The sequence below is a fragment of the Phaenicophaeus curvirostris genome, chromosome 8 (assembly GCF_032191515.1).
Source record: "Phaenicophaeus curvirostris isolate KB17595 chromosome 8, BPBGC_Pcur_1.0, whole genome shotgun sequence".
In the NCBI taxonomy this organism is placed as follows: Eukaryota; Metazoa; Chordata; class Aves; order Cuculiformes; family Cuculidae; genus Phaenicophaeus; species Phaenicophaeus curvirostris.
This window is the reverse complement of record NC_091399.1, coordinates 27,289,998-27,317,854: the sequence shown is the minus strand read 5'-3', so window position 1 is coordinate 27,317,854 and position 27,857 is coordinate 27,289,998. Positions and strand designations below refer to the sequence as shown.

Below are 27,857 nucleotides of genomic sequence, written 5' to 3'. Positions count from 1 at the left end.
TGGCTACCACACATCTCAAACTAAACACCCTCATTCTCCCAACCAATGTGTTTACTTCAAGATTTACAGTCTGTTAGATTATACCTATGCTATTCATGCCTTTTGATGCTATTCATGCACTCTGCAGTATCTAGTCCAAAAAGCTTTTGGGACACACATGTCCTTCTTGGCAGCCTTTGCTTTGTTACTCCACCCTCTCACCCTTTTTAGATTACCAATCTTTGTAGCCCAGGTCAAAGGTTTCAGGCCCAAGGTTTCTGCCCTAGTTTACTGCCTGCCAACACCGTCAGAATCCCAGTCGTGTCTGAGCTTTCAGACACTGCTGTGGCCACAGGGGTCAGGGTACATGGGAATGCCAGCCCTTCTGCAGGGACGTGAAAGGCAGTGCTGGTGGTTGCTGCCTCCCAGCTGGGACCGATGATCTGTTCCAACAGAGAGTCAAAACAGATTAGTTTAAACCACAGACGATTTAATCTAACCTGTCTGATTTCAAACTGGAGCAGAGATGCAGGAAGCAGTTATCTGGCCATCCCTGGTCTCAGCTGGGAGATGGCAACCCACAGGGATGCCTCTCCAAGAAGACAGGAACCTGCCTGCATGAGCGCATCTCTGCCAGAAACTTAAAATAATCTGTCTGTGCCTCATTTACCTACTGGAATAGGCTGAACCTCCTGGTAACAGAGCAGCACCAGAACAGCCCAACACACTTTCCATGACAATCTCCGAGGAAGCTGTAAGATAGCAAAAAGTGAGAAGCAACCTGTCTCCATATCCTAAGCCCGGGAAAAGAGAGAAAATAATGCCCAGGGCTCAATTACCAATTGTCATGACAGACAGAAGTTATGAGTAGGTTGCCACAAGGTTCTGAATAAGCATCCACATTTCTGAATATCTATATACGAGGGACTTGAGAAATAGAGCAAGTAGCAAGGACACAACTGTTATTGGCAACAAAAATTCTTAGCTGAACGTGATTTCCATACCAAAGTCAGTGCTTATAAACTGCTGAATAAACTTGGAATAAATCAGTTGGGTGATACAAGGAGGTCTGAGAAGTCTTTTTACAGGATGTAACTACTACAACTGCACAATTACAACTTCAGGCTGCCTTGCACTTGGCAATATGAGCTATGAGTTAGAGCTTTTGTAGAATTGTTGAATATACTTCCTTCTTGTTTGTTTTGACGCTTAAAGCTCACTTGTTTTTATCTAGAAAGTGCTGCTTTTGGGTGTTGCAATATCACTAACGCCATTAGCTTGCTGATAAGAACGTGACAACATCCCATCCTGTTGCAGATGTAATCTCACAGGACCTTATTTAAGAGACAATACAAAGAAGAAAGAGCCACTTGCTGTAAAAGAAAAATGTTCTCCAGATTAAGAGGTCAGTACCTTTTCAGGCACAAGGTTTTATGGGAGTGCACAGCTCCAAAGGGTTCAGCTTGGCATTAACTATGTGATATTTCACATGAAACTTTTCAAAGGTTGTATTTCTTGCTTCATAAACTTGTGGAATGAACCTGGATGTTAACCTTAGTGCATGGCAGTCTTCTGACGGAACTTGCTATCGTGGATACATTATATGGTTATGTGCCATTAGTTAATCATTTAAACAGAGATAAGAAATGGAAATTGTGGCATTTGGGTCTGATACGTTCTAAAGATTGCTGACTCTCCTGTTTGGAGGAGAGACCAACAACACTTAAAACTTTTCTTCACCTGAGAAAATTACTTATTTGTCTCTCATTCACACCCAAGAATGTCTGTCTTGTTAAATATTATAAACTAGAAGTGCAACGCTAATGTTCTTATTAAATCCAATCTTTGCACGTAAATAAATAAAATAAAGAAAACCAGGAATTTCACACCTAGATAGATGTTCTATACATATGAAAAATTATATAGCTGACATGGTTCTTCAGATACTCTCTCAGCCTAGGTGTTGACACTGAGGGACATACTGGCGATATAACAGTCTCTGTAAATGTTCATGGTCTACGTGAAACAGACCACAAATTCTGCTCAATCTTCTGTACTCTATGGGACAAAGGCACCACCTCCTTCCTGTTGAGCTTTTAGGATTCTTCTAGCCGCTGTTCAGCACCTGAGAAATGACCGGCGCTCTTAGTCTGATGACAGGGCTCCTAAACTGACTTACCAGACCAACACCAGACAACCTGATGTCAAGCAGCACAATATATTCCTTCTTTGTGAACGCTGTTCATACCTTAATAGCTTAAGTCCACGTGAGCTGGGATTTACATTCTTCTAGGTGACAACCTAAACTTCTCAACGAGGCCACAATAAGTAAATGGCTTAACATTTCCCTTTTCAACAAGCATGGGGCATGCCATGATCCATCGAAAAGCAAACACAGTCAGGCTTATTAGTTTCTCTGTGCATCGCTGTATTTTAGAACATTTCCCTAGGCAGTGAAGCACCATGGTGCAGGTCTTGGAAACACAATAAATACGGAGGTCTGTTAACTGCCTGCCTCATAAAGAAAGAAAGAAAGTACTATTTATACTGCTTGTGTAGAGAATCAAGAACAGGAGTAGGACCTCTGCCATCATATCAGTCTTTCTTCCCAGAGAAAGACCAAACAAAGCTGGGAACAGTTAATAGGCATGAAAGACAAAGAGGAAAGACCTGTCCTCTCCTGACCAGAGACATTAAAAGGATACTACCAATCCCAGGAGAAGCAGGGTATAGGGAGCCTTAATTCATTTACACAATCAGAATAAGCACACACAAATGAATTCTATTTCCCTTCTATAATTGTTTCCATTTTATAACTCATTGCTAGAAATTCTTCTTGGCAAAAAGCTGCAAAAGCAATGAAGACAAACATAAGCCGAAGTGCTATGATCCAACCGATCCTTTTGTAACTAACCAAATGCAAACAAGGATTAAACATAGCTAACTTCTGTTTACCATTCCAATGACAAAATCACTTCCAGAACAGTGTTTACAAAACGGGCATATTGTTTCAGACCTTCTGAGATCTGCTTTCCGCAGAAATCATTTGTAACAGTCAAATGTTTATCATTTACAGCATTTCAAACAGGGTAACCCCAGGAACCAGAATGCAGCTGGCAGATGGTGAAAGAAATTAAACTCATGACATGGTTCAGTAAACAGAAAATCATGATAAGGTGGAGGGTGCTTCCATCCCTGGGCCAACTGCTGCACTTTAGAACTTTCCAGGGCTCCACCGAAACACCCAAAACTTCCCCGACTTCCGTCAGCACGAAGTCAGCCAATAAAACTGAACCTCCCAGGTTATCTTAGACTGAAACAGCGTGCAAGCAATCCTTTCCTGGCTTTTCTGTCTGTCCTCTTTAGCAGGAGCTGCTTTCCTGTGGAGCCTGGCAGCACTCTCCAGGCAGATAACTACGTGCCAAATGATTAGGAGTCTGGGCTAGGGGCATAGGGGATTTGCATAGATCTGTGCTGGAAATGGAAATTGGAGATGGTATTTTCATTTAACCTACTTAAAAACAAAGGGAAATGAGACTCTGAATATATTCAGTGTCACTTGGATACGACTGTATGCTCAGGGTTGTAGGGGAGTGCAAAAAGACTACTTGCAGAGCATTAAAGGACCAGTGACAATGAAACAGTTTCCCAGTCTGGACATCAAAACCTCTAACCCAATGTCCAAGTTGGAAAGTCCTGGGAGGAGGGACCAATAATATACTTCGTATTTGAGCCTCCTTTTTTCCAAAAGAATCAATACACTCCTCCCTACCTCTTGAAGACACTTTTTTTCCACACTGCTTTTCCCTATCTTTCTGTTGAGTGGAGACTGCTGGAAACCACAGACTGAAGGTGTTCTTCAGTGTACAGGCAATTAGAGACGAGCACTGCTATCATCACCTTTCCTAAAACAGCCTCAGTGCTAAACGTTTACGGAGCCTTTTGGAAAGGACGCCACATCGACACTCCTGCAATCAGCCTGCTGCCACGCTCTTCCATGCTGGCATCCTTCCTACTCACATTTCATATAATCTCCCTATTTAAAAAGCTCTGTAATTCTCCACATTATCACTGAATAATATATTTATTAATTTGTTAGTGCCAGTAACTGTCCCCAAGGCTTTCCTTGGGAACGTGTGTCAGCTTATTGATTCAAGCCCTACCCTCCCTGCACTGCTTTCCTCTTCTACCAGGCAGGCAGGAACGTACTTCTGTGCTGCTTCAGGTCACAACTGGAAAAAAGATAGAAACGTTCAATATGACTCATACATAATTCAGCTTATCAGCTACCTCGGAGAAATGAGGAGAGAAGGTAGAGGCATGTCTATTTCTCCCACTATCAACAGGAGAAATACACTAAGTACACGTAGTTTGGTCACAACAGGATTTGCAGTTAGAAGGGAAAAATGAGAGACATGGGAGCAGAGAATGAAAAGGTAGCAGGGAATCGAACTGTTAAAAGAGATTCACTTATGTGAGAATTCCCTGTTCCTCCAGGAGACCGGACTCATGTTTCTCTCTTAATATTCAGAATTGAATAGGTTGGCAATTAGAAAGGATTATCTGCCTCCAATCTGTAAAACACTGAAGAAATCTAAATAAAATAAAGCTCCTGATTAGTTAGCTACAAAGACATCTAATAACAGCCTGTTAAACCCTGACTGTGACTTCTGGATTTAATGTTAAGGTCTATGTTCTAAAGAGCAAATTGTGAAGAAGCATTAAAACTTATTGTTATAAAGGATTTTTAATGTAAAAATCAATACGTGCTACGTATTTAGCAGCATGTAACCATGAGGACGTCTATGATAGAGCTTTGTCATGCATCAGGGATCACCGCATTAGTCAAATTCTTGGAAGAAGTGTAGAATGTCTGCATCACTCAAACTGCCACCTGAGAGCAATTACAGAAATTATTTTAACCCCAGAAGCAAAGGGAAAATCCAATTCTAGTTGACAATCTTGAAGGTATCAAGGGTTCCACGTGAAATATATCATTTTCAACTACCTCTAAAAAATGGTTAGGAAAACAACGGATTAATAGAGAGGAGGTGCACTTACCACTATTTTTTGGAGGCTCCTGAGACTAAACACAACCACAATCAGGGCACTGAGTCACAATGGTCACTTTGCCAACATGTAAGTAAAGAAAGGAATAACAACAACAACAACAGTATCACACTTCCAAAATGCAGAAACAGCAGAATCTAAGGCAGGCAATACTGAACAGTTAAGAAAGCACGACTGAAAAAAATACAGACCTGCCCATAGAACATCTCAGAAAAGTGAAATATAAACTGTTTTTTTCTTAAATACGGATAGAGTCTGTGAATCACAGAATCACAGAATGTTTTGGGTTGGAAGAGACCTTTACAAGCCATCCAGTCCAACCCCCCTGCAGCAGCAGGAACAGCTTTAACTTCATCAGGTTGCCCAGAGCCCCATCCAACCCGACCTTCAATGTTTCCAGGGGTGGGGCCTCCACCACCTCCCTGGGCAACCTGGGCCAATGTTTCACCACCTGCATTGTTAAAAATTTCTTCCTTACATTCAGTCTACATCTCCCGTCCCTTAGTTTAAAACCATTACCCCTTGTCCTGTCATAGCAGACTGCTAGAAGGTCTGTCCTCACCTTCCTTGGATGGCCGTTCGGTACTGGAAACTGCTCTAAGGTCTCCCCAGAGCCTTCTCTTCTCCAGGCTGAACAACCCCAACTCTCAGCCTGTCCTCATAGCAGGAGGTGCTTCAGCCCTCAGATCATTTAGGTGACCTCCTCTGGACCCGCTCCAACAGCTCCGTGTCCTTCCTGTGCTGAGGGCCCCAGAGCTGAAGGGACACGGCTCATCTTTTCTTGTCTGTTAAGCCAACACTGGGCACGTGTAGCTCTTCATCCTCTGTAATCAATCTCACAACTCTATATGCATGAGCAAATTAAAACTGTTATGCAGCGTTTCTTATTTTTGCGCATTACAAGAGCGCCCAGCAAGGGGTCGATGCTCTTCAGTTAGAGAGGAAAACACAGCTTCCCAGCCTGCAGATCACTTTTGACCTTATAGGATCACGCAAAACTAGCGTTTCTCCTCATAAAAGGAAGTTTCCAAACAGAAGAACAAGTTCTGTGCCTGACTGGTAGCGACTTTTGCTTCTGTGGCTCTTTATTAGCGTGCATGCATGTCTTTTCCTGCTTCTGGAGTTTTCTAACATTCCCTATTTATGTGGTGGTCTGCAAGTTTTACCTCATCAGGAAATCAGCGGGAGCACCACAGAGCTGAAAAATACTGTTGTGCTCCTTTATGCAATGCAGGTCTCTGTGGGCCTTTGAACATTTAACACAGAGCAAATAAATTATTAGCGCGTGTGTGCATGTGCATACATATCTAAGAGACATAAAGGCAACTGCAACCAAAGGAAACAGGAATGTGCTTGGAACAGTTGGGTATTCAAGTATCTAGTATCACAAAAATCCAGTCGCAAGAACCATTTAAATGCAGAGCGACACAAATTGCTGAAAGAGCTCCACTGAGTTTTACGCACTCAAATACACAGCTGTAAAGGCAAGAAGCAACAAAAGAACCTGCCTTTTTCCCCAATAATTTTCAAGTCTGTAGCACCTGTTATCCTATTCTTAACAATACTACTACTGAAGAGCAAGCTGATCCTCTAAGAATGCCCCACCTCCAGAAACAAGACACATAATCACATTGAGTATTGAATGATTTTGATGATTCCCATCACCACAGTGCCTGAGCACATTACAGTTGCTTAATGCGTTCTTTGTCACAGTGCAGAGAGGAAAATATGATTACCTCGATGCTATAAATGGGGATGGGAGAACAAGGGACAACAGGTAACTTGTCATGTTTGGCTGGCACACTCAGGACTGGGATAACCAGTCTCTGCTGGTTCAATATCATAGAACAACAAATGCTTTCCAGTTTCATTTTTTCATTACTCAAAAATTTTCATGTCAATTCCAAAGCCTTTTCCTGCTTGTCTAAGTAAACAAAAGTAAAAAAATAGCTCCACTCAGCCAATGCCCCAGATTTGTAACATCTCGATTCACTTAAAAAATCTGATATATAAACAAATACTACAACACATTGACGTGCTGAAGAAAACCACATTTCCTTGAAGCAGATAATTCTGACAATCCAATATTAAAAAACACCAGCTGATCACGAGCCTTTTGTATCTAATACTCTGTTCTACCACAAAACGTTCCATTTAGACGAAACAACACAGCAAGCAAAACAACACCTGCTCATATAGCAGACAAAGATGAAAATCTGTTCTTTAATAGGAGAAACAGAATAACAGAATAACAGTGAAAAGTAAACCCAGTCACATTCCACATCAAACTCAAAAGCTGAAGAGTAACCTAAAAATCTCTTCAAGAACTGTTCTGATTCATCCCAGAAGGTGTAGCAACACAGATTAGGTTTCTAACTGTCAGATACAATTCTTAGACACCCTGAAGATGGGTATTACATCAAAGCAGACAGGAGAGAAAAGTACACAAATGGCCTCCAAGTTAAAAATTATACACCTCAGACAATACAACTAGAACACTTGAAAGAAAGTTCAGAATCTTCATGACTGTCTGAAAAATATTAGCTTCTATCACTGAGAGAAATTACAGCAAATGACACAGGATGAACACAGCTTTTCCAAACCAAGCTAGAGTATCACCACTTCATTTAAAACCAACACACCAACATGTAGCTACCGAAGCAAAAGTCATATCTTCTGCCACCTAAAGCATGAAAAGCTTCCCCACTTACCTTCTAACACTGTTAATTTGGCACTCGTGTTTATTTCCCCAACACTGTTGGTTGCTGTGCACTCATAGATAGCTTCATCTCGATGAACACGCAGGGGCTGTATCCGCAGAACTGATCCCGATCCATCATCAAACTCGATAACCTTTAACAATGAAAAGAAAGCACTTCTTTACTGGTATCTTCATGCAACAAAAACTGGAAGTCAAAGCAATCCAGGGGTTAAAAACCAAAAAACAAAACAAGCCCCGTAAGCAATAAAATCCTGTGCAATTAGTCAAGCATTCCAAGCCCAGAAATGCAAAAATTTCAGAGTCAAGAACGTATTTGTCCTCTGAGAAGGCCAGAACAAATGAAGATCCAAGGAGGTTCTTTATGAATCAATTAAGGTTGACAAATTATCAACCTGGTAATAAAGATGTGGATCTGATGATTTAAAACATCTGAGCCATATTTGCACTAATGGTTTTACTAATCATGCTGATAGCAATTTAGTGCCAACTTTCACCTTGATGGAAGAGCAGAATGATATACTCCTGCGGGATTACCAGGAAAATAGTAAAGAAACTAGAATGAAACCTTGAGCAGCTCAGTGCATGCTAACTCCAGCAGAAAGTGAGGGTTTTTTAATGTCCTTCAGCATCAGGTACTTTGCAACTCTGGCATAATCAACAATGATGTAATTACGATTCCTTCCCCAGCATAATAAATTAAGTTCTTAATAAATCATTGCTTTTCCATCCATCCTGCTAAGCTGTAACATGCATTACTCTAACTTCTACATGGAGAAAGAGGTATTTGTTAGTTTGCAATGAGTGTAAGCTGTTCCTTAATGGCAAGGCTGTGAAGGCACAGCCTCAGGCCACTGTTAATGCCAAATTCATCCTTCTCCTGCTACTGAGCACACCAAAAGGTAGAAATATTAACTGAACTGCAGATGGTGACAGCATGAAGGAAAGACACAAGCCCCGCTCCTGTCACTGGGAACTGCAAGGGGAGATGGAGGAACTGAGCTGTACTTTGCTCAAGACAGGGGCACACCAGCCTAGGACCTGCACTAGCCCCACGCACAACTTTTACCCTGTTTTCAAGAGCCCTTTTGAGGGGCATAAAGACCAAACAAGTGAAAACAGAAAGGAGAAAAATAACATGCACCCCAAGATTCTGCAGTAACAGGAGAAGGAGGAAGAAATCAAAAGGTAAGGAAGACCACCCAAAATCTGCTATTCCTGACGCTGGGAGGAACAGTCGTTCTGTTCCAAGTAATAAAAGCAACTTGCAAAGAGCTTCTGTCCTCTCGTGCAATTTGCAGAGAGGACAGAAAAATGTGAACATCAGCATAGAACATTTTAAAGGAATTAAAATATTTTTTTACACTCGATTTTAAATTAAATATGAAACTGAGACAAAACGCTCAACTTTCTACAACATTACATGGTTTAGGACTACTGTTAAATTCTAAAACAAGGCAAAATCAGATGCAGAGATTAATTCATTTCAGTGATAGGGACTAAAAAGCTAAGGACTAAAAAGCTAAGAGATGAAACAGCAGAAAAGCTCTTTTGCCCTTACTATCCTTGAACAAACACCCTGTGTGAGAGGAAGGAAGCTGTAACTACTAAGGATCTGTCAGACACTGAGACCAGAAATGCTGTTCATTTGCTAATGAGGGATACCTCTTTGTGTAATAACTCAGCATGTGTACATCGGATTTGTATATTAATTTTTTTCATTTAGATTGAATTCCAATTTTCCCCCAAATAAAGACTAGCTTAGCAATAAGGTAAAATTAATAGTTATCTAGCAAAAAAAGAAAGAGATTACTCACTATCTCCTAGCACAATAAAAATGCCTCAACTGTGTATCAAAGCTGATGTGAATAAAGGCAAGAAATTGCTTGTATATATGCATATGATATGGCACAGCCCTCAGGTCAGCCACAGTAAGTACCAAATTCACTAAAAAGTATATAAATACTTAACAAATTAGAATGCTTAAATGGTTACTATACAACAAAACTTAACCTTTCTTGGGGAAAAAATAACAATGTTAAACAAGATTAAAATTGATTACTTTAATCAAGGTTTTCTGCTCACATACAAAATCATGATTAAATTGGTTATTTGAATCAATTCATTCTGGGCAGCAAATACATCTTCTGTTCCAGTCAGAAAAGTGAAAATATCAAAGACAGGAGATTAGAGGAGAGGCTGCAGAATGGATCATGTTTCCAAGGAGAGTTTTAGAGAAAAGAGCCCAACTCCAAAAAAAAGAGAAGTGGAGAAAAAGGTGAAGAAAGTCAGTGAAAGAGTATTTGCTATTTAAAATATGAACTAAATTGGACTCTCTTTCAAATGCATTTCTAATACATGCTCTTCCCTCTCCCTCTCAGACTTCAGTTCACAGGGAAGTCAATTTACCCTTTAGGATGACTGCCATTCCCTGTCCGAGTCCATTTGTGGGAGGGATGGCCATAGCCATCACATAGAAAGCCTTCCAATAGTGTTTTGGCATCCCACTTTTGAATTTCTACATGGACAGTAGGCTAAGGAGGTGCCCTATCAATTTTCACAATAAAAATGATGAGTACTGCTAGATCCAAATCTTATCTGCCATTCAATTCGCTGTAAGCCCTAATCTCCCACCTGAAGGATGTCGTGCATATGTGCTTCCACTGTCATGCTCATAGGACAGTGCTGGCTCTACAGATTATGTTGCTGGAGGGAAGGAACTTACTTGACTCTAAATCTCTAGACTTTATACTGTAGCAATGCAGAGATACCCAGGCTGCAAAGATGATTGTGTAATTAAGACCTGCAAGCATTAGATTGATTACTGATTTTTTATGTATATTTTTCTGTAATTACCTCAAACCGCTGAGAACTGACTTTCTTCCCCTTCTTCATCCATGTGATACGAGGTTTGGGCTCTCCTGTTGCCTGACACACAAAAGAGGCCACTCCTCCAGAAATCCCAATCTGATCTTCAGGAGCTTTCATAAATGTTGGCTTGCCTAGAAAAATAACCACATCACCCCCATGAGGACACAACATCAGACAAGCAAGGAATGTGTCATGTTCATCTAAATTACAAAATAATTGGTGCTTCTACTACAAATCCAGGTTGAATGGCCTCGGCCATGCAAATTCAGCACAGACTGCAACATTATAAGCACAGTTTCTGCTTGAGTACCTTTTTTTCTTGATATGAATAAAGTCCATCTGGCTTGCCTGTAAATGAGGGCAACAGAGGGCTCCCCCTCCAGCCCCCTGGGCATTAATTCAGGTATATGACAATTTGAAACCATTTTTACGGTTAATTTTTTTTTAATAAATGGATTTTTGCAGCATTATAACATGGTCATTGCACTGGAAATTACAGAACAGCTGACACGCCAAACCTAGAAAACATACCATACGTTGACATTGCTTTTCCTAAAAGGTGTTAAGATGTTTGTCTGAATTAACAGGTACGGTTTAAAATACACAGATAACAACTTTGAGTTTTATTTTAGATGTGGATCAACATAAAAATCCTACAGCCTATAAGCATCTGGAAAACTGCACAGGCTGGCCTATGTGTGGTAAGAAACTAATCACTAAAAGTGAAAGTCAGCAAAGAAACCAAAGTGACATTCAGGCCCGAAAGACTCAGCAAAAATGAAAAAAAAGTATCATGTAACATTTTAATAATCAATAAAAGACGTTTCATGAAAGTACAGTTGTGTCTTCTGGATTTAGATGCAGTGATAGGACAAGGGTAAGGGTCTAAAAAAGGGGACATTTAGATGAGATAGAAGGAAGAAACGTTTTCCTGTGAAGGCGGCGAGACACTGCAACAGGTTCCCCAGAGAAGCTGTGGCTGCCCCATCCCTGGAGGTGTTCCAGGCCAGGTTGGATGGGGCTTGGAGCAACCTGATCCAGTGGGAGGTGTCCCTGCCCATGGCAGGGGGTTGGAACTGACTGATCTTTAAGGACCCAAACTATTCTATGACACATGACAGGCTCAGATAGATAAAACTAGGCATCCAGGTTGAATGTTTACGTTTTCCTTCTGCACTCACCGTACAAAAACAATTTTGCAATACGTGATCTGAGAGTCATTTTGAAGCACTGCTTTTTCCAAGTGAGAAGCGTTTGATGATCTCGTATCCCTACAAAGTACTAAAATTCCACAGAGGGAGTTAACAGAGTCCAAACACGATGTTGTCCAGTGCATGGGTCACACTAAGGCCGTGTTTCAACTACAATTCTGATCAAACCAACTCAAAGATGAACCTGACCTATAAACAGGGTATAGAAACAGCTGCTGTGATTAGAAAAGAACAAGAGTGGGAGGAGAAACCTGTTCAACTCTCGGACATCGAACAAACATCCCCAGTGGAGCTGGCAGTGGTTCTGCCTCTTCACATTCTGGACACGTCCCCGAGTATGTCCTTGAGGGAGAGGGGGACGACATCTGTAAGCCCAGTCGGTTTAAGCACTAAGATTCTGATGAACTGAGGGCTGAATTTCCTCGATCCAGGAGGGACACAGATTCAGTGACCTCAAACAACAAGAATTTCTAAATGCATTTTCCCAAGATGAAAGGGTGCAGTTTCAGGTTACAGCTGAGCTGGTCTGGTGGCTTGTGGCTCCTGAAAAGGCCAGGGTCTCTCGCTCTGCTCCTCATTCCCCTCGCCTCCATCCACCGGCACCCAAACACCTGGAAGCAACTCCAGGAAAGGAGGTTGTAGCGAGGTGGGTGCTGGTTCTTTCTGCCAAGTAACAAGCAATAGGACGAGAAGAAATGGCCGCAGGTTGCACCAGGAGAGAGTTAAAATTGGATATTAGGAAAAATTTCTTAACTGAAAGAATCATAGAATCATAGAATAACCAGGTTGGAAGAGACCCACTGGATCATTGAGTCCAACTGTTCCTATCAAACACTAAACCATGTCCCTCAGCACCTCATCCACCCGTGCCTTAAATGCCTCCAGGGAAGGTGACTCAACCCCCTCCCTGGGCAGCCTCTGCCAGTGCCCAATGACCCTTTCTGTGAAGAATTTTTTCCTGATGTCCAGCCTGAACCTCCCCTGGCGGAGCTAGAGCTTACCAGGGAAATGATGGAGTCTCCTTCCCTGGAAGTGTTCAAAAAGTGTGTAAGCCATAGCACTTGGTGACATGGGTATGCTGAATCTTGTCATCCTTGGTGAAGGGAGCCCCAGGACTGCACAAAGAAAACACCTCAAACCCCAGAAAAAGCCTTTTAAGACATGATGGCTGCTGTCTGCAGTCCTTGGCACATTGTCCTGACATGAACAGCAAGCAATTATTAACTGTGCTTGCTTAACTGATGCTGATTTCACATATTTACTCATCTATAATCATGTCTATTCCTACTTAGTTTGTATTTACATATTTCTGTGTTTATTCACCTCTCATCTATCCCAGTGAAATGTTAATTTACTGCTCAGTCTGCTAGTGATTGTGGTGTGATTGACTGTTTCGCTAGTGTGCTGAGCTGATGTCTTGTATTGCATTTCAGCAGTTGATTTGTTCTTTTGATTTTCTGTTATTTACTCTGTGATCTTAGTAAAATAGTGTAAATTTTTCAAATGACAAATACAACAAAATCCAAAAAAACTTTCGTCCTTGAAGAATACAATGCAATTATATCTCTTGCTACACACCTACCCCACAGCTCGTACACTGAGGACTTACTTCACTTCTGTGCGTTCTAAAAAAATCAATACTATTAAAAACCAGAACAAAAGGAAACTGAATGTTCACTGGCAGTAAAACCTAAAAAACCTGCTGGCTTGTTCAGCTTGAATTTACATCGTTGTAATGAATCTTTTTTCTCTGCACATTTAATTGAGCAACACTGATTTCTGGAAACCATCTAAATCCACTGAGACCAGTCACAAAATTATACCTGTACATAAACCAAATTCTCACACAGTCTGGGAAAGGGTATTTCTACAAAGCCATTTTAGACATTTGTATACTTTAAAGTTGTGAAATGGAAGGAAAGTACTAATTAAGCAAACCTAAAATCCTCAGTCCTGGCCCCTGGGCAATAGAGTCGGGCATGAGCAAACATATTTTTATAATGATTGGTAACCATTACAGCAAATCCTAAAACTTATCTCGGTGAGAGCTAACAGAAGCATGACAGCTGATCCATGAAAATCTTGGTGTCTGTGGAAAATGCACGTTAAGTGGACTAGACTACCTCTCTATAACTCCACTGCCTGGAGAGGCTGCCGTGGGACACATCAGTTGCTACCTCCAATGGGCAGTTGTAACAGCCACTAGGGACGGGTGATGGCCCAAGCAGTCTTTTTTAACCCATTTTCAATGTTTGCACTCTTAGAGTTGGCCTAGAAACACAATTAGATACAAATAAAATGATACTGAAAATACACTACTTAACCAGCAACCTAAGTCTTTCTCTTTTTGCCCTCTGAAATTCAAAATGACCACAGTCTGCACAGAAGACTATGCAAATGCCAAGCCTGAAGATCACCATTACTTGTTCAAACAAATTACAACTAAATACAAGGAACTGAAAAGTCTTCTGCAGTGAAATTCTGGTTTGTCTTTTTTTCTCTGATGACCTAAGGACCAGGTAAAGGGTTTTTATAGAAAGTTTAAAAAAGAAAAAAAAAAAAAAAAGTGATCATATTCCTAAGACAAATCTGTGAAATATCAGCTTGAGATAGAACCTCCCAAGCACGTACTAGGTGACAGCAGGAAGAGGTGCTGGATGGCTGGGTGCCCATCACACCCACCTTTGCTTATTCCATGGTGTACTCCAGACTGGTGTTTTTGTCATTTGATAACTCTGAGTCCAAACAACTCCAGCCTCTCTTTCTCTCGCCTCTATGCTCAGTATGAGATCCCTGGAGTACATTCAGTCCTCACCCTCTAAACTAATTCTTGCTCCTCACTTCATAACTAAGTTCCCACTACACCAGGAGTGGAAATTACTGCTTTCATCATTTCTATTCACTCATAAGCTTCAGGCAGGAGAATGGGAAAACTTTCACCTTCTTGGCTGAAATTCTCCCTGTTTGGTCTTCACTCAAAACTAAATTATTCTAGAGAGCCTGTGAGAACCACACAGTTCGGAGGAGAAAGACGGTGAAAAATAAGAGCATTTTCTTACAAGAGAAAGAAACAGGTTTCATCTTATTTGGCTGGGGGCTGAAAAATAACAGCTTGCTCAGACATGCTCTCTATTGAGACACTTTTTTAAAAAAAAGAACCCACACATTTCAGAAGAAAAGGACTTTGTTTTCACAGTTGACAGTGTGGAAAATGTCATGTGCTGAGCAAGCAGAGATTCCTGGGTAATCCTATAAAGTAAATCACAAAGAGGGCCTTACAGTGTGGTAGAGATGCTAGCAGAGATTCAGCCTCACAAGTCTACATCACCATGCCCCAAAACAGCAGCAAACTCAAGCGGAGCCCTATACTGAGCTAGAGTGTGTGGTGCTTCCAAAAAGAATCGCTGTCTTGAATTACATTTTAAGAGGTCCACATGAACGTGGGTGTAGAAAGCCACAGAGAGAAATACAAGCAGATAAGTTAGGTATGAGCTAATCAGTAAGGCTGATTTGCAAAAGCAAATGTGATGGATTTGGAACCTGAAGCCCTCAAAGGCAGAAGTCTCTGGTCTACAGGAGAGCCACGAACACAGCCTTCCTGCAGGGCATCTCGAAGCGAGAGACAGTCAACCATGAAGACGCATCTCTCACCCATATTTTATATATAAATGCACTGCTGTTCTCTGCTATTCTAGACAATTTGTTTGTTGTGAAACAACAGTTATAAATCAGAAAAATATCTCGGCAGCTATTTTAAAATTTGTCCTACCAAACATTTGTAGCAGAGTAGTAACATTTCAGTTCTCTTTTTCAGGTTTTCCTTTCTTTCTCAGAGCAGTTCAGAGTCACACCACTGCATGTGTTGTTTTTAGGTTGTGCAGCTTCTCAGTGAACCCAAAGGACCTTTCGAGGGAGAAAAATCCCTGTTGCCATATATCCTTCAAGGCCAGGGCACAGAGATGTAGCCTCCCTCTGAGTTGGCAAGGTGTCTTTTATGTGAATCACGACCTTTGAGAAGAAACATGCGATCTGCACTACCTGACTTAAATACCAGCCCAAGCCTTGAAAAATTATGCTGGGTCATGTATATATAGCACAGATCCTTGTATTTTGCTATGCATTAGGTACACACCAGTCACATAAAAGATGCTTACTTGTAGTTTTGTAAGAGCCAAAAAATTTCAAGTGGCTGAAACATAATATAGGCCAACATAAATATGCTTCATGTACCCAAATATTAACTTGTTTTATTTCAAAGACCCATCATTAGCTGGTTTCTTAAAATAAATGGAAAATTAAATTGAATCCTGATGCTTTTTCAGTATTTATAGCACCCACATCAAATATACCTCATCCAAAAATTCAGAAACTGGCAATCATACCACTCCTCCTGTTCTTGTGGATGCTATTTTTCAAGAGTCGCACACAGGTTTGAGGAAAATGGATTATTAAACACGTCTGCAATTAAGTGTTCTACAAGCACTCACCTGCTGCGAGAGATTTTTAAAGAAAAATACCTGTCCTCATGCTACAAGTGCCCATTGTTCCAAATAGAACAGAAGAGCAGCCAAAAATAAGACTGGCATTGTAGGAAAGGGGAGCTTGTATTTTTATCTGAAAGCTTTTACGACTTGGGCTAAATTAAGACTGAAAGGAGTCTCCTTTGTAAAGAAAAAAATTACAGTTGTGATATGAGATGAACTAGATAAGCACATACAATAGGTATACATGGGTAAGGCTCTTTAGGTGCCTGGGCTAAATGAATTAAAAGAAGCGGCACAAACAGGAAAAGATCATAATAAGAATAGTTCTTGAGCCCGGATATTGTGAAATTCAGGTTTAATTCCCTGCCTTTAACCTTGCCTGTCGCACATGCCAAGGCACAACTGTGCCTCAGCTTCCACTGCAGAAACCACCTGCTGTTCTCATGTGGCTGCTGTCAGGGTGAATATGTGAAAAATGATGATGTGGCTCAGTTGTTCTAAGACTGGGAAGAAACCAAGAACGACACAGACTTTCTTATGTTCACAACTAACTTTGAAGTGGATATCAAGTGGTCTAGAAGAGGTCAACAATTCTTATAAGTATAAACAGGGGCATTTCTCCATTTCCTTTACCATCTTGGATGACTGATATCTGTGCATGGATGGATGCCTGCTGGAAGGATACTCTGGTGAAAACTAGGCTAAGATTTCTCTCCAAAGCACCTGCTGCAGGACAGGAGACAAGCCAGTGGGATCTCCAGATATCCTTACAATCAACATTCCTATGTTTTCCTTTCAATATACCCATCATTGTTTAAGTGTGGTTCCTGTCCCTTTGTGGTCATTAGGAATATTGCTTGGCAGAATATAATTTTTTAAACTTGCACTATATAATCCTTGTATAATTTACAAGTAGGAAGAGTCTGTTTAAACCTTGCAATAACATTTCTTTAATAACAGCTTGCTAAAGCATTAGCGGGTCTTGGCGATCACAATGCAAATTCATTCCCTATTTCTCCTATTTTGATTTTATTTCACTAAGATGACAGCACTTTTGTAAATGAAACTTTCGTCCTTTATTACTCGGTGCAAAGTACTTATTAAATAAATGCAAATATATATAGTGGGGTCTTGCATGCTCAGATACATACACAATTTTCTCTTTATCCAATGTATGGATCATAACCCTTTCTCCCATCCGCTATAAAAAACACTTAACTGCATCCCAATCACAGAAAATAGCATTCCACATTCCTCAGTTCGTTCTGAATTACAGGTTACCTAATGTTACCTGCACATTCTCCTCTCTTGTTTTATCATCTTATTATTATTAGGTTTTAATGCTTAAGAGATTCCCAACAGCTAGGACAAATGATTCTGCTACTTCAATCCAATTTTAGTGCTTGAGTTTTCCAGCTTCAAGTTTGGTTGTCCGTGATAATCAAATCTACAAACATTATCTCAAAGTAAGTTGCATTTCTCCTCATCTTCATCTCCCGACTTCCATAAAGTTATTCATAGATAACTTTGAGTTCATACAAAATGAAACCAAATAAAGTGAATGATTATACACAGATCTCTAAGAAGCAGACTTTTTTAACAAGTTCAATGATCTCTGTAACTTTCAGTAAAAAAAAAAAATCACAGTACAAAAGTAATAAAAGCAGTCATCCAGCAGAGACTGTGATTTTCCCTAAACACAAGCAATAAATACAGTGAACTAAGACACAAGGAACTCATTTCAGCAGGCAAGACCCACTGTGCTTTGTTTCTGTGTAGAAAGTTTAACTGAGGAGAAGGCAAGACTACACGTTAGATCAAAGGAACAACTTTACCAGTATTCATAGTGACTTCAGCTCAGAAACCTTTATAATCTTTGTTACCCGCATCTTCACCGTCTTGGCAAATGGATGCTGCTCACCGTGTCTAGAGGCTCTCTCCTTTATCATAAGCCCAGACTAAAGGCAAAGCCTTGGATGGGACTGAAGTGCCTCTGCAGACACACAGGTGGGAATCTTCACATCCAGGCTGGCGTCTTCCCTTTTGTTTATACACGATTTATACTTACTAAATCTGATATAAAACATTAAATAGTAATTAAATTAAAATTTAATATTTTAAAATTTCTTCTCACACAAACATCTTAAAACCTCATAGACTCACCGAATGGTTTGGAAGGGCCCTCAAAGATCACCCAGTTCCATCCCCGTGCCATGGGCAGAGACACCTCCCACCGTATCAGGCTGCTCAAAGCCTCATCCTGCTCCAGCCCTCGGATCATTCTCGTGGCCTCCTCTCTGGACTCGTTCTAACAGCTCCACATCCTTCCTATGCTGAGGACTCCAGAACTGGGCACCAGTACTCCAGGTGAGGTCTCATGAGAGCAGTGTAGAAGGGCAGAATCAGTTCCACTGACCTGCTGGTCACACTTCTTCATGTGTACTGCTGGCCACTGCCTGCATGCTTATACATAAATTAACCCTGCGCTGGTAGAAACCAAGCATCCACTGGTAAATGCTCTTGTTTGGAGAAATCTGCTTATTCCACAGAAACAGGAGTTAAAGGCCGTTTGTACGCTCAAGTATTAAGGCCACAACATCTGGATATTAATAAACTCCAGCACCAGCCTGTCATCATAGTATTACACTTCAGTAAATTTCTAATTCTGTCTATGAATCATGGAAATCGTTGAAAGAGTTTAAATGCCTAAAATTAACTGACATGATACTGAAACAGAATTGTCTCCAGCAACCATCGCACGAGGATGTTGTGCAAGTCACTCAACAGAACTGAATATTTTGGGTACCGTTTTTTTTTTTTGAGAGAGTTTTAGGCAGGCAACTTCAAGCTCAACACAATGGGTAAGTGGCTTCTCTTCGTGTCATACCTGCAGGGTGCCTACAGATTTTGCGCACAGGGTGGCAAATTTTCTCCGTTACTTTTCAAGGCTGCTGGAATTGCAATGCCTTTCTCAAAGTGCCTGGCTGACTATCAGTGTGAGCTGCTTTACATCTTAGTAAGAAAATCCCTTGCTTTGGCTAATCCCTGTGCTGTGACTGACTGCTGTCCACGGGTTTTCCGAAGTTCTCTGTGTGCCAAGAAAGGGGGGAAAAAAATAAATCAGCCTCTCTACTATGACACCATTCTTACAATTGCTTCCAATAACTGAAGTAACATATAAGCAGAAAAAGAAAAATATGCCAAGAAGCACAAAGCAGTCCTGCATACGACTGAAGAATACTGAATAAAACCAAAGCAGAAACACAGCCCAGAAAAACATCCTTCTAGAACCTGAGGTTGTCTTTATTTCTCCTCCTTGGCTTTTACGTTTCCCTAGAGCACCCGCAGCCTGCGTGCAGCTTGCCACAAGTCTTGGGGAAAAGCCAGACCCCTATATATGGGTTTAGCTTTCGATTCTAACTCCCCAGCATTTATACTGAGTATTATACAGAGTTGAAAAACAAGGAAGAGCAGAGAAACAGAGCTCAGACTGCAGACCTTCCAGTAGACTCACAGAATGCTTTTCTGTTTTGCTTTAATTTAAAATTGAAACCTGAAGTCAAATTTCCACCTGGTAATAGATTAAAGCCACTTCCAATTAACTTGGTAATACACACTTTCTAAGTTAATAAATTTTACAGCCTCTATGTTTAATACAATTAAACACTGGGGCCTTTGGCCTCGGACCTTATTTAGCTTGAGAAAGGATTGCAAGGAGACTGCCTCCAATTATCACCATTTACACAACATTCACTTAAGGGCTTCCAAATGAACACACATATAGAACGTTCATTTAATCACACACAAAATTCAGCATCTGAACTCAGGCATCCTCTCTCTTGCACAGAATACACACAACAGACAAGAATAATAACACCAGCTATTGGGCTCTGAAATCAGTCATCACAACACTGCCTGAGGCAGTACGTGCAGCTGTGCCTGCTCCTAGGAACTTACTTTTCCTTCCAAATCTGTATTTTGTTATTTGCAAATTTCTTCAAAAACTTCAAAGTTAATAAAGCGCGTTGCGTAGTGTAAAGAAGCCATAAGATATGCAGGACCAGGAAACAAAGACAGAACTGAAATCTTGTGCTTGAAAAAACATGAAAATTAATTTTGCCAGCATGCCTACCACATTAAACACCATATTCTTTTACACAAAAAGGATTAAGAGGTTTTAATCCCTCTTTGCAAGCTCAGGTTTTTCCTCTACTTTTAAGAATTAAAAGTGAGGGTAAACCTTATTTTGTAAACAGAGCACAGTACAATGATTTTAATAGAACTGGGAACCAGAGTAAGCAACCTCTTCAGAATATCCATTACTAAAGCAAAGGCATCGTGGGCTCTCAGCAAGGAACCTGCATTTCATTTTAATGCCACTGTACGTTGTTTTGTCCTCCTTCTAGTAATGAACCAAATTTCTGCCTCATCTACCTGGTGAGGAGGAAAACTCTCTGCTTAATGATAATGAGTGCCCTCTGCAATTTCTGTTACACCAGTGGCTTTTTTCCTATTGGTATCAACTGTTTTATCATGCAGCATCTGTAGTGCAGTCTGCAGAAAACCAAGAAATTAATTTCCACATTTAAATGTTTACTTACTAGAGTGTAAAAAAACTTCAGCAGGTAGCTGGGCACCCAAGCAAAATACTCTCCAGTGTGTATATATAAAACATTACTTATTTTTGCTCAGTTTTACTTGAAATTCCTCAAGAAACAGGAGTGTTTCCTCATTAATAAACCTCTTCTAAGTCATACTCCTTGATAAGCCTGGATGGAGAGGTTCAACACTTCTGGGAGACATCGAGCAGCACTTTTTCCCCCATAATGATGTATTTTAGCATCGGCTAAATGATGGTACAGACACACACAGGTCAAAAGGCATTTAAGCAGAGCTTCGATGCCAGGGCTACCACCTCTGCCTGGCAGAGAGCTGCTGAGCAATTCCAGTCCTCCACAGCAGAAAGACAAGAACCAAAAAGGAGTGTCAAGGCCACGCTGTGCAGTGCCTGGCTGCTCGCTGACCTTGGGGAGCCAGCGAAGCTCTGGGAGTTGCCGTCTCCTGTCCATGAACTGCCTTTGGGTTTTCTCAAAATGGCACTCTACAAATATGGAAAACATCTGACTCCATCTAACCCAAATACTGGGTGTCCTAATCCCACAGTAAAGAGAATGACTGACACATGCCACGGATTTACTGCCACTGCAGTCCAGCCCTGCTCTGTGCATAAAGCAGGGCAGGCGCCTCATCCCAAGAGGTCCCCTCCTCCACCCAAGGCTTTCTGATTCAGTAAGGGCTGACTTTTAGGAAGGCATCAAAATTAATCACCTTCATGGTTGCTGCATTCTTGATTTAATTTTTCTAGCATCCATTCCTTGCTGTGTTATGAATTTAACAGATAAGATGAAAAGCTCTTTACACTTTAATAACTTTTCTCTCTGTAGATGATCAGTTCAGCCACAGTTTCCAAACTAAACTCCTTAAATCTCCAGCTACCCAGCATGGTACAAGATTTGATTTTTGTGGCCTTTTAGCTGCACCAACTTTGAATCAATTTCCCGTAGTTATACATAGAATCATAGAATCACCAGGTTGGAAGAGACCCACCAGATCATCGAGTCCAACCATTCCTATCAAACACTAAACCATGCCATAAAGTTGCAAGAAATGCAGAAAGCTACAGTCGATGAGGAGATGTTACTGCCTGCCATGCTGTGAAAAGCTGCTGTGGCCACCAGGTCTATCCTGAAGCATGGAACACCGCAGCGCGACTGTGAGGTGCCAAAGCTGAATTTCCAGAGCTGGCCTGGAACTTGTGCACAGGCTGGAGTAAATACTGAAAAAGAAAAGGCTGTGCAAGGACTTGCAGGACCAGGGAACCAGCCCTGTGGGTGCTTTGTGCACAGGGGCCTCTGGGAAGCCCAGCAGCACAGTTAGACCATGGGCTGCACAGCAGCGTGTGGCTCTGCAGGGACCGAATCTGTCTAAAGGAGATACTTCTCTGTCATGGATTATCTCTTTCTTCAGCACCTCAGACAATATCCGTGCCTCTGGGAAAAGGGAAAGCCAGTTAATGTCACCATCGCAGCAGTAGGTATCTTGCCAAGGCAGCAGACGTATTCCACCTAGGAGGTGGGATTTGTGAAAATGTATTTTATCCTCACAAAGTCTGAACACACTACCTGCAACAAACTTCCCTAGTTAAAAGCACCAAACCTATAATCCACGCTGTTTTAAGAGGATGCGTTTCTTGCTCACCACGGAGCTCTGCTGCAGGTTATGGACCCTACAGTGACATCAACTCCTGCGGTACCGGTCAGAACGAACTGACCAAAATCCAACACAAAGTGGTGGCAGAGAGTACAGCACAGGACCAAACAAAAAGAAACGGGGATACCTGACATGGGCTTTCAGGCTGGGTACCTTCAGCAGCTGCCTTCCCTGTGCAGACCTTACTGCTCAAATCACAGGTTTGTGAGCCACACAGGCTGGCATAATGCCTGAAGAGTAATCTTTATAAAGCTGGCATTAAGCAGAGGCTTAGTACAAAGACTGGGAATGTCTATGAAAAGCATCCAGTAGCGCCTGTGATTTTTCTTTTTGTGCTCTCTTGTACACCTTAACTCAAGTATATTCTTTATATTTTAGCCATGACCTACTCATAAATAGCTCTGGATTGCCTTTCAACCCAAACCTCCAGCACCTTCTTCCACATTTCTCCTATCAACAGCAAGTCCCACTTTCATCCAAGATTCACACAATCACAGAGGGCAACCAGAAACTGAGAGTGGCTGCTCTAGAATTAACTCCTTGCCACACATGCACCAGGTTAAGCCCATCAGGGAAGAACCCAGGACTGGCCATACCAGCCCTCACATTGACTTCAGCAGCCTGGAAAGAGATGTATCCCCAAATCTGAGACTCAAAACACACGGAACCCTGCAGGTGCCATGAGAAAGCTGTAAACAAGTCTGCTGCTTACAGAGATTTGCTGTTTGCCTGCATCACTTACTGTCATTCGCACTGCTAGACAAAACTACCACATGCTACAAGCTTAAGCGACGTGCACCATGCACACAGATGTCAAACCTGCAAGTTTCAGCTTGCTTTTAAGCTCTTTGTGGAGACTACACAGGATATATTTACAACAGAGAACAGATATATCTTTTAGAGTGCTGTGTCTAAGATTCCCTCGCCCATTCCCGCTCTGTTGACCGAATCCCAAGATTCCTGGCTTCACACTCAATTTGCTGAAATAAAATCCATACCAGCAAAGAGGCTGACAAGCTACCTCAGTGAAAGCTAACTGCGCTTCTTAGGTTTTACCTGCATGAGAAAGGTGGCACTGTTTACAGCTCAGGGATCTGACATCCCAGCATATTTCATGAAAGACGTACACCAGGGTGAAGCACAAATCTGTACGTGAATCTCAAGACTGAAAGAATGGCAGCGTTCCGCACCTACTGCGAGTCAGCACATCGCTAAATCATAACACAGCCTAGAAAGAACACGAAGATGAGAAAGAACCTGTCCAATTATGCCTATCTCAAGTGAATTTTATTAGTCTCTCAGCTCTGTTAATGGTGAGCAGAGCATACCTGTATATAGGCAAATGGATCTTACTCAAAAACTACCCTCACAGGAACACTCCCTTGCCTATCACCAATCTTGGATTTTCACATTTATTTTAAAGACTGACTTGAGGGTAGGTGCCTGCCAACTCTGCTTGCGTGCTCCAAGAATAAATGTTTATCAAAGAGGTCCCCGCTTGCTGAGCTGGCGGTGTTACACCAACAGGGTATCTAACAGGGCGCCGCCTGGTACAGTTATCAAGGAGGAATCTGAAATAGAAACACTAAGCAGCATCATCCAAGCGCTGGAGCCCACCAGAGCAAACAGGACAGCCAAAACATGCAGGAACAAAGGGCTGGAAGGAGCTCTCCGAAGCAGGGTCTTATCCTTTGGCTTTGCAAGGGCTGCACTGCACAACTGCCTTCGTAAATGGATCACGCGCTGTCTTAAGATAGGTTTGCCTTTCAGATACACTTCTTTTATTGGAAAACCGTTCCAAATCAACGGTCACAGAAACATCAGCTGGAAAACAGACTGTGGTTTTTAAACATATCTGTAGTCAATTATACCCACTTTTTTTGTACGCTAACATGATCCTTCAGCTGAAAAAGCTTCCATTTCCATCTCTGTCCCTTTTCTTTCCTGCCCCTAGTCTATATCTCAGATAATTTTTATCCCTTCTTAAGAGCAGTAGAATATTTTCTGTTTTATATATCCTTTGTGAGTCTTCATAGACTAAAGAGCTCCTCTAAAAAGGAAAAAAAAAAAAAGAGGAAAGAAGATAGGTTGATTGTAACAAGGTATCTTTGAATTCTGCTTCATACTCTCCATAATACTTAAGTCCCATTATCACCATCATCTTATTGAAAACCAAGAAAAAGCACGCATTTGGGTTTGGACATCTTGAGAATATCATTTATAACCTTATCATCTCCTTTTCTTCTTCTCTATCCCCCTTTAAAAAGCTATGCAGCTGAATATAGCTTTTGTTAATTCTTCTGTATCATTTAAACCTCTCAGTCTTAGTTTAATTTCTATGACCGCATCTTCCATGTACTCACAATATAGCATTTCTAACTTTCAAAAGAACTTGTAGTTCTGTGGATCACATGCAGAAAGTGTTTGTATCAAGGCTGCCTGGAAACCTCCACTTGCGCTTCCATACGCAAACGCATGTCCAGATCCATGATTTTAACCATGGTTATGGGAAGAATTTTATTTGTAACAAGCCAGAAGCCTCAAAGCAGGAGATGAACTGTAAACTGGGAGAACAAGCCCACCAGCAGCTGCCCACATTTGCAGTGCTTTGACTGTAAGAACAAGGCTGACAACACCCTTTGCAAAGCGCTGAAATCACCCTATGGCACACGAGCCAGAATCTTAGAGGCACATTTCCTTCAGCCAAGCATTTTCCCACTATTACTAGTGATAACGCTGGCATGTGAATTAAAGGTTTGAGAAAGGATGATGACAGAACAGAAATTAATCACACGTTAATTTAAAACTTCCAACTGTCTTGGCATTGTGAAGCCGTCACACTGCCACATCCTGGAGAGAAGTGACACACTGGTCCACCACCAGAAGGAAACACAGCCTCCTATTTCAGGTGACTGCATCTTAAAAGCTAAGTGTTTTCATGGAGTTGCATCAAATTACATTGCAGAGGCCAGTGTTTAAAATTCCAAGTATTAGAAAGCCCCATTCAAAGTATTATAAAGTCACAGTGGCACTGCAGCAGACAGGGATTTATCTTTCAGACTGCTGCGATCGTTATTAATATTATTACTGGCCACTTTTGTTTTGCTAATTTGGTGCTTCACCTATGAATAAGTGAACTTCATGAAATAAATTACACAGAACAATATTAGTGTTGTTCTTACTGTATTAACAGGCATCCATGTATGTAATTCATCCACAGTGGTTTCTGAGTATATCTACGCTGTACATAATGCCATTAGGTACCAACAGGCTGGCTTGCAACCAAACACACACTTTACAGACTCCCTCGTGGATGGCAGCACAGCTAAACTGGTTAGGAAAGCCAGGGCAGGAGGACAGAATTCCAAAATCACCCCAGAGATACCTTTCCGATTCACACCCTTTTCTTGGATGCGAGAATTTAGGGTATTTTTTTCTGTCTTGGAATAAAGATTCTTGAACAGATCAGTCAGAACACTAAAATTAAAACGTCTCAAGTGGAATGCAGGACTCTGTCACACATTGTCAAATGTGCTACAGAAAGGAAGGACAGAAACAACTTCATTGCTGTCCAAGTGCCAGTTTGCAGTTGCACGGGAAAAGGAAGCCTGAATTTAGGAGTTGATAGGCAGGATTAAGAAGAAATGTATATTCTTTTAAATCCCTTCTCTCTTCCAATTCTTTGCTCATTATTTATCATTTTATTGAGGAAACAGACTTCAGCTGCTTGGGACATCTGCTCTGTAATTCCTTTTTCAGAATTCTGAAGTTTCCTTAAAAATCTAGGTTTGTTGCCATTTTGGCATGATTTAAAGAGACTGATTGTATCAAAATGACTCAGAAATACTGCAAACCCTCTTTTTTTTTTTTTTTTACCATTGCGAAGCCCATTCCATTTATGAAAGAAACAAGGAAAACACTGCATTAGGAGTTTTAAAAGGGCCATTATCTGCAGGAAGCTGTAGCAAAGCAGTAACAGTGTCACTCACTTCCAAGAACTTGCTTTTTCTATCCTGCTATTAACTCTCAATATAAAATTCGAGAAAATTATATTATTAACTTCTTAGTATATTCTAAGTAAATAGTCAAAGGTTGCAGTTGGATCTTCAAGTTCTATAACTTTAGGAATTTAAGAGAAGGAGACAAGTGTTTTTGTTTCTATGGTCTTTCATTAATTACTGGTGACAAACAGCCAAGACCACGCAGCTGAGATAATTGCTCTCTGAAAGGGCAAGATTTCCACAGCTCCAAAGGCAGCTCAGCTCTTCCCACCTGCCACTGAGTATCCAGAACGTGCTCTGCTTGCCTAACATGACACACTGAACCCTGATTTCCAGTGCTACAGGCCAGGCTGAAAACCAAGGCAAACCTTGCAATACACCCGATTGTATCTCCTCCAACCTAAACAAGTGACAGCTTGCTGAAATATTCATGTCCTAGTTACTTGAGGAAAGTGAGTGTTTTCAGATGCGTTCTGACTAGTGCACCTGTGAAGGATGGAGAAATAGGTGGTAAATAAAAGCCGAAGCAGACGTAAGTGTCTTCATAGAGCCTGGCACCACTTTTGCAATGATACAGGTAAGGAAAGGTGGAGAAAGGAAGTAATTTTCTTCAACTCTTTATAGAAAAGACTCCACTAAATCACAGAAGTGTAGTTGGGAAGGGGCCTTAATAGGTCTCCAGTCCAACATCCTGCTTGAAGGGGGAACCTCACCAACACTGGATCATTTGAGCCTTGGGAAGCTCCAGGTATGGAGAATCAATGCCCTTGCTGAGCTGTCTGCTCCCGTGCTGCTCTGCTGTCCAAGAAGAAAAGCTGTTCCTAACATCATCTAATCCTCCATTTCGATTATTAATAGTGAACTTCAAGACAGTTTCCTCGATCTCTGTATCTCATCTCTGCTCAACTTATTTATCTATTATGACAGCTATTGAGCAACTGGATGACTAAAGATGGCAGATACTATGACTGTACGCATGCACCAGAGCCCATGTTTTAATAAACAAAACCACTGTTTTCAAACATGGCTAATCACCACATCAATAGATTTATTAATGGGATTCCAAGACATGGTTGAATACATGTTGCAGCAGCAGGGACTGGCTTCAACAAACAGAGCTCCATTCCAACCGTATGTCTCAAAGAGAAAAGAAAAATTGGAGCGCAATCAAATGCCATGGATTAAATAACAAAAGGAATTAAACAAATAGGCAACGCTTCATCATATACATTCTGTGTGTGCGCGCGCACCC

General features: G+C 41.3%; 1 protein-coding gene across 17 annotated transcripts in view; it reads right to left on the bottom strand.

Moving 5' to 3' along the window:
• The window catches only part of PTPRF (protein tyrosine phosphatase receptor type F), a 394,608-nt gene that overhangs the window by 191,325 nt on the left and 175,426 nt on the right, over positions 1–27,857 (bottom strand). For all 17 annotated transcript variants that reach the window (XM_069862928.1, XM_069862935.1, XM_069862941.1 and 14 more), the window contains 2 exons: positions 10,625–10,770; positions 7,761–7,902 (listed from right to left, as the gene is read on the bottom strand). In XM_069862928.1, the coding sequence (XP_069719029.1) occupies positions 7,761–7,902; positions 10,625–10,770 (288 nt within the window). The remainder of the gene's footprint in view (positions 1–7,760; positions 7,903–10,624; positions 10,771–27,857) is intronic.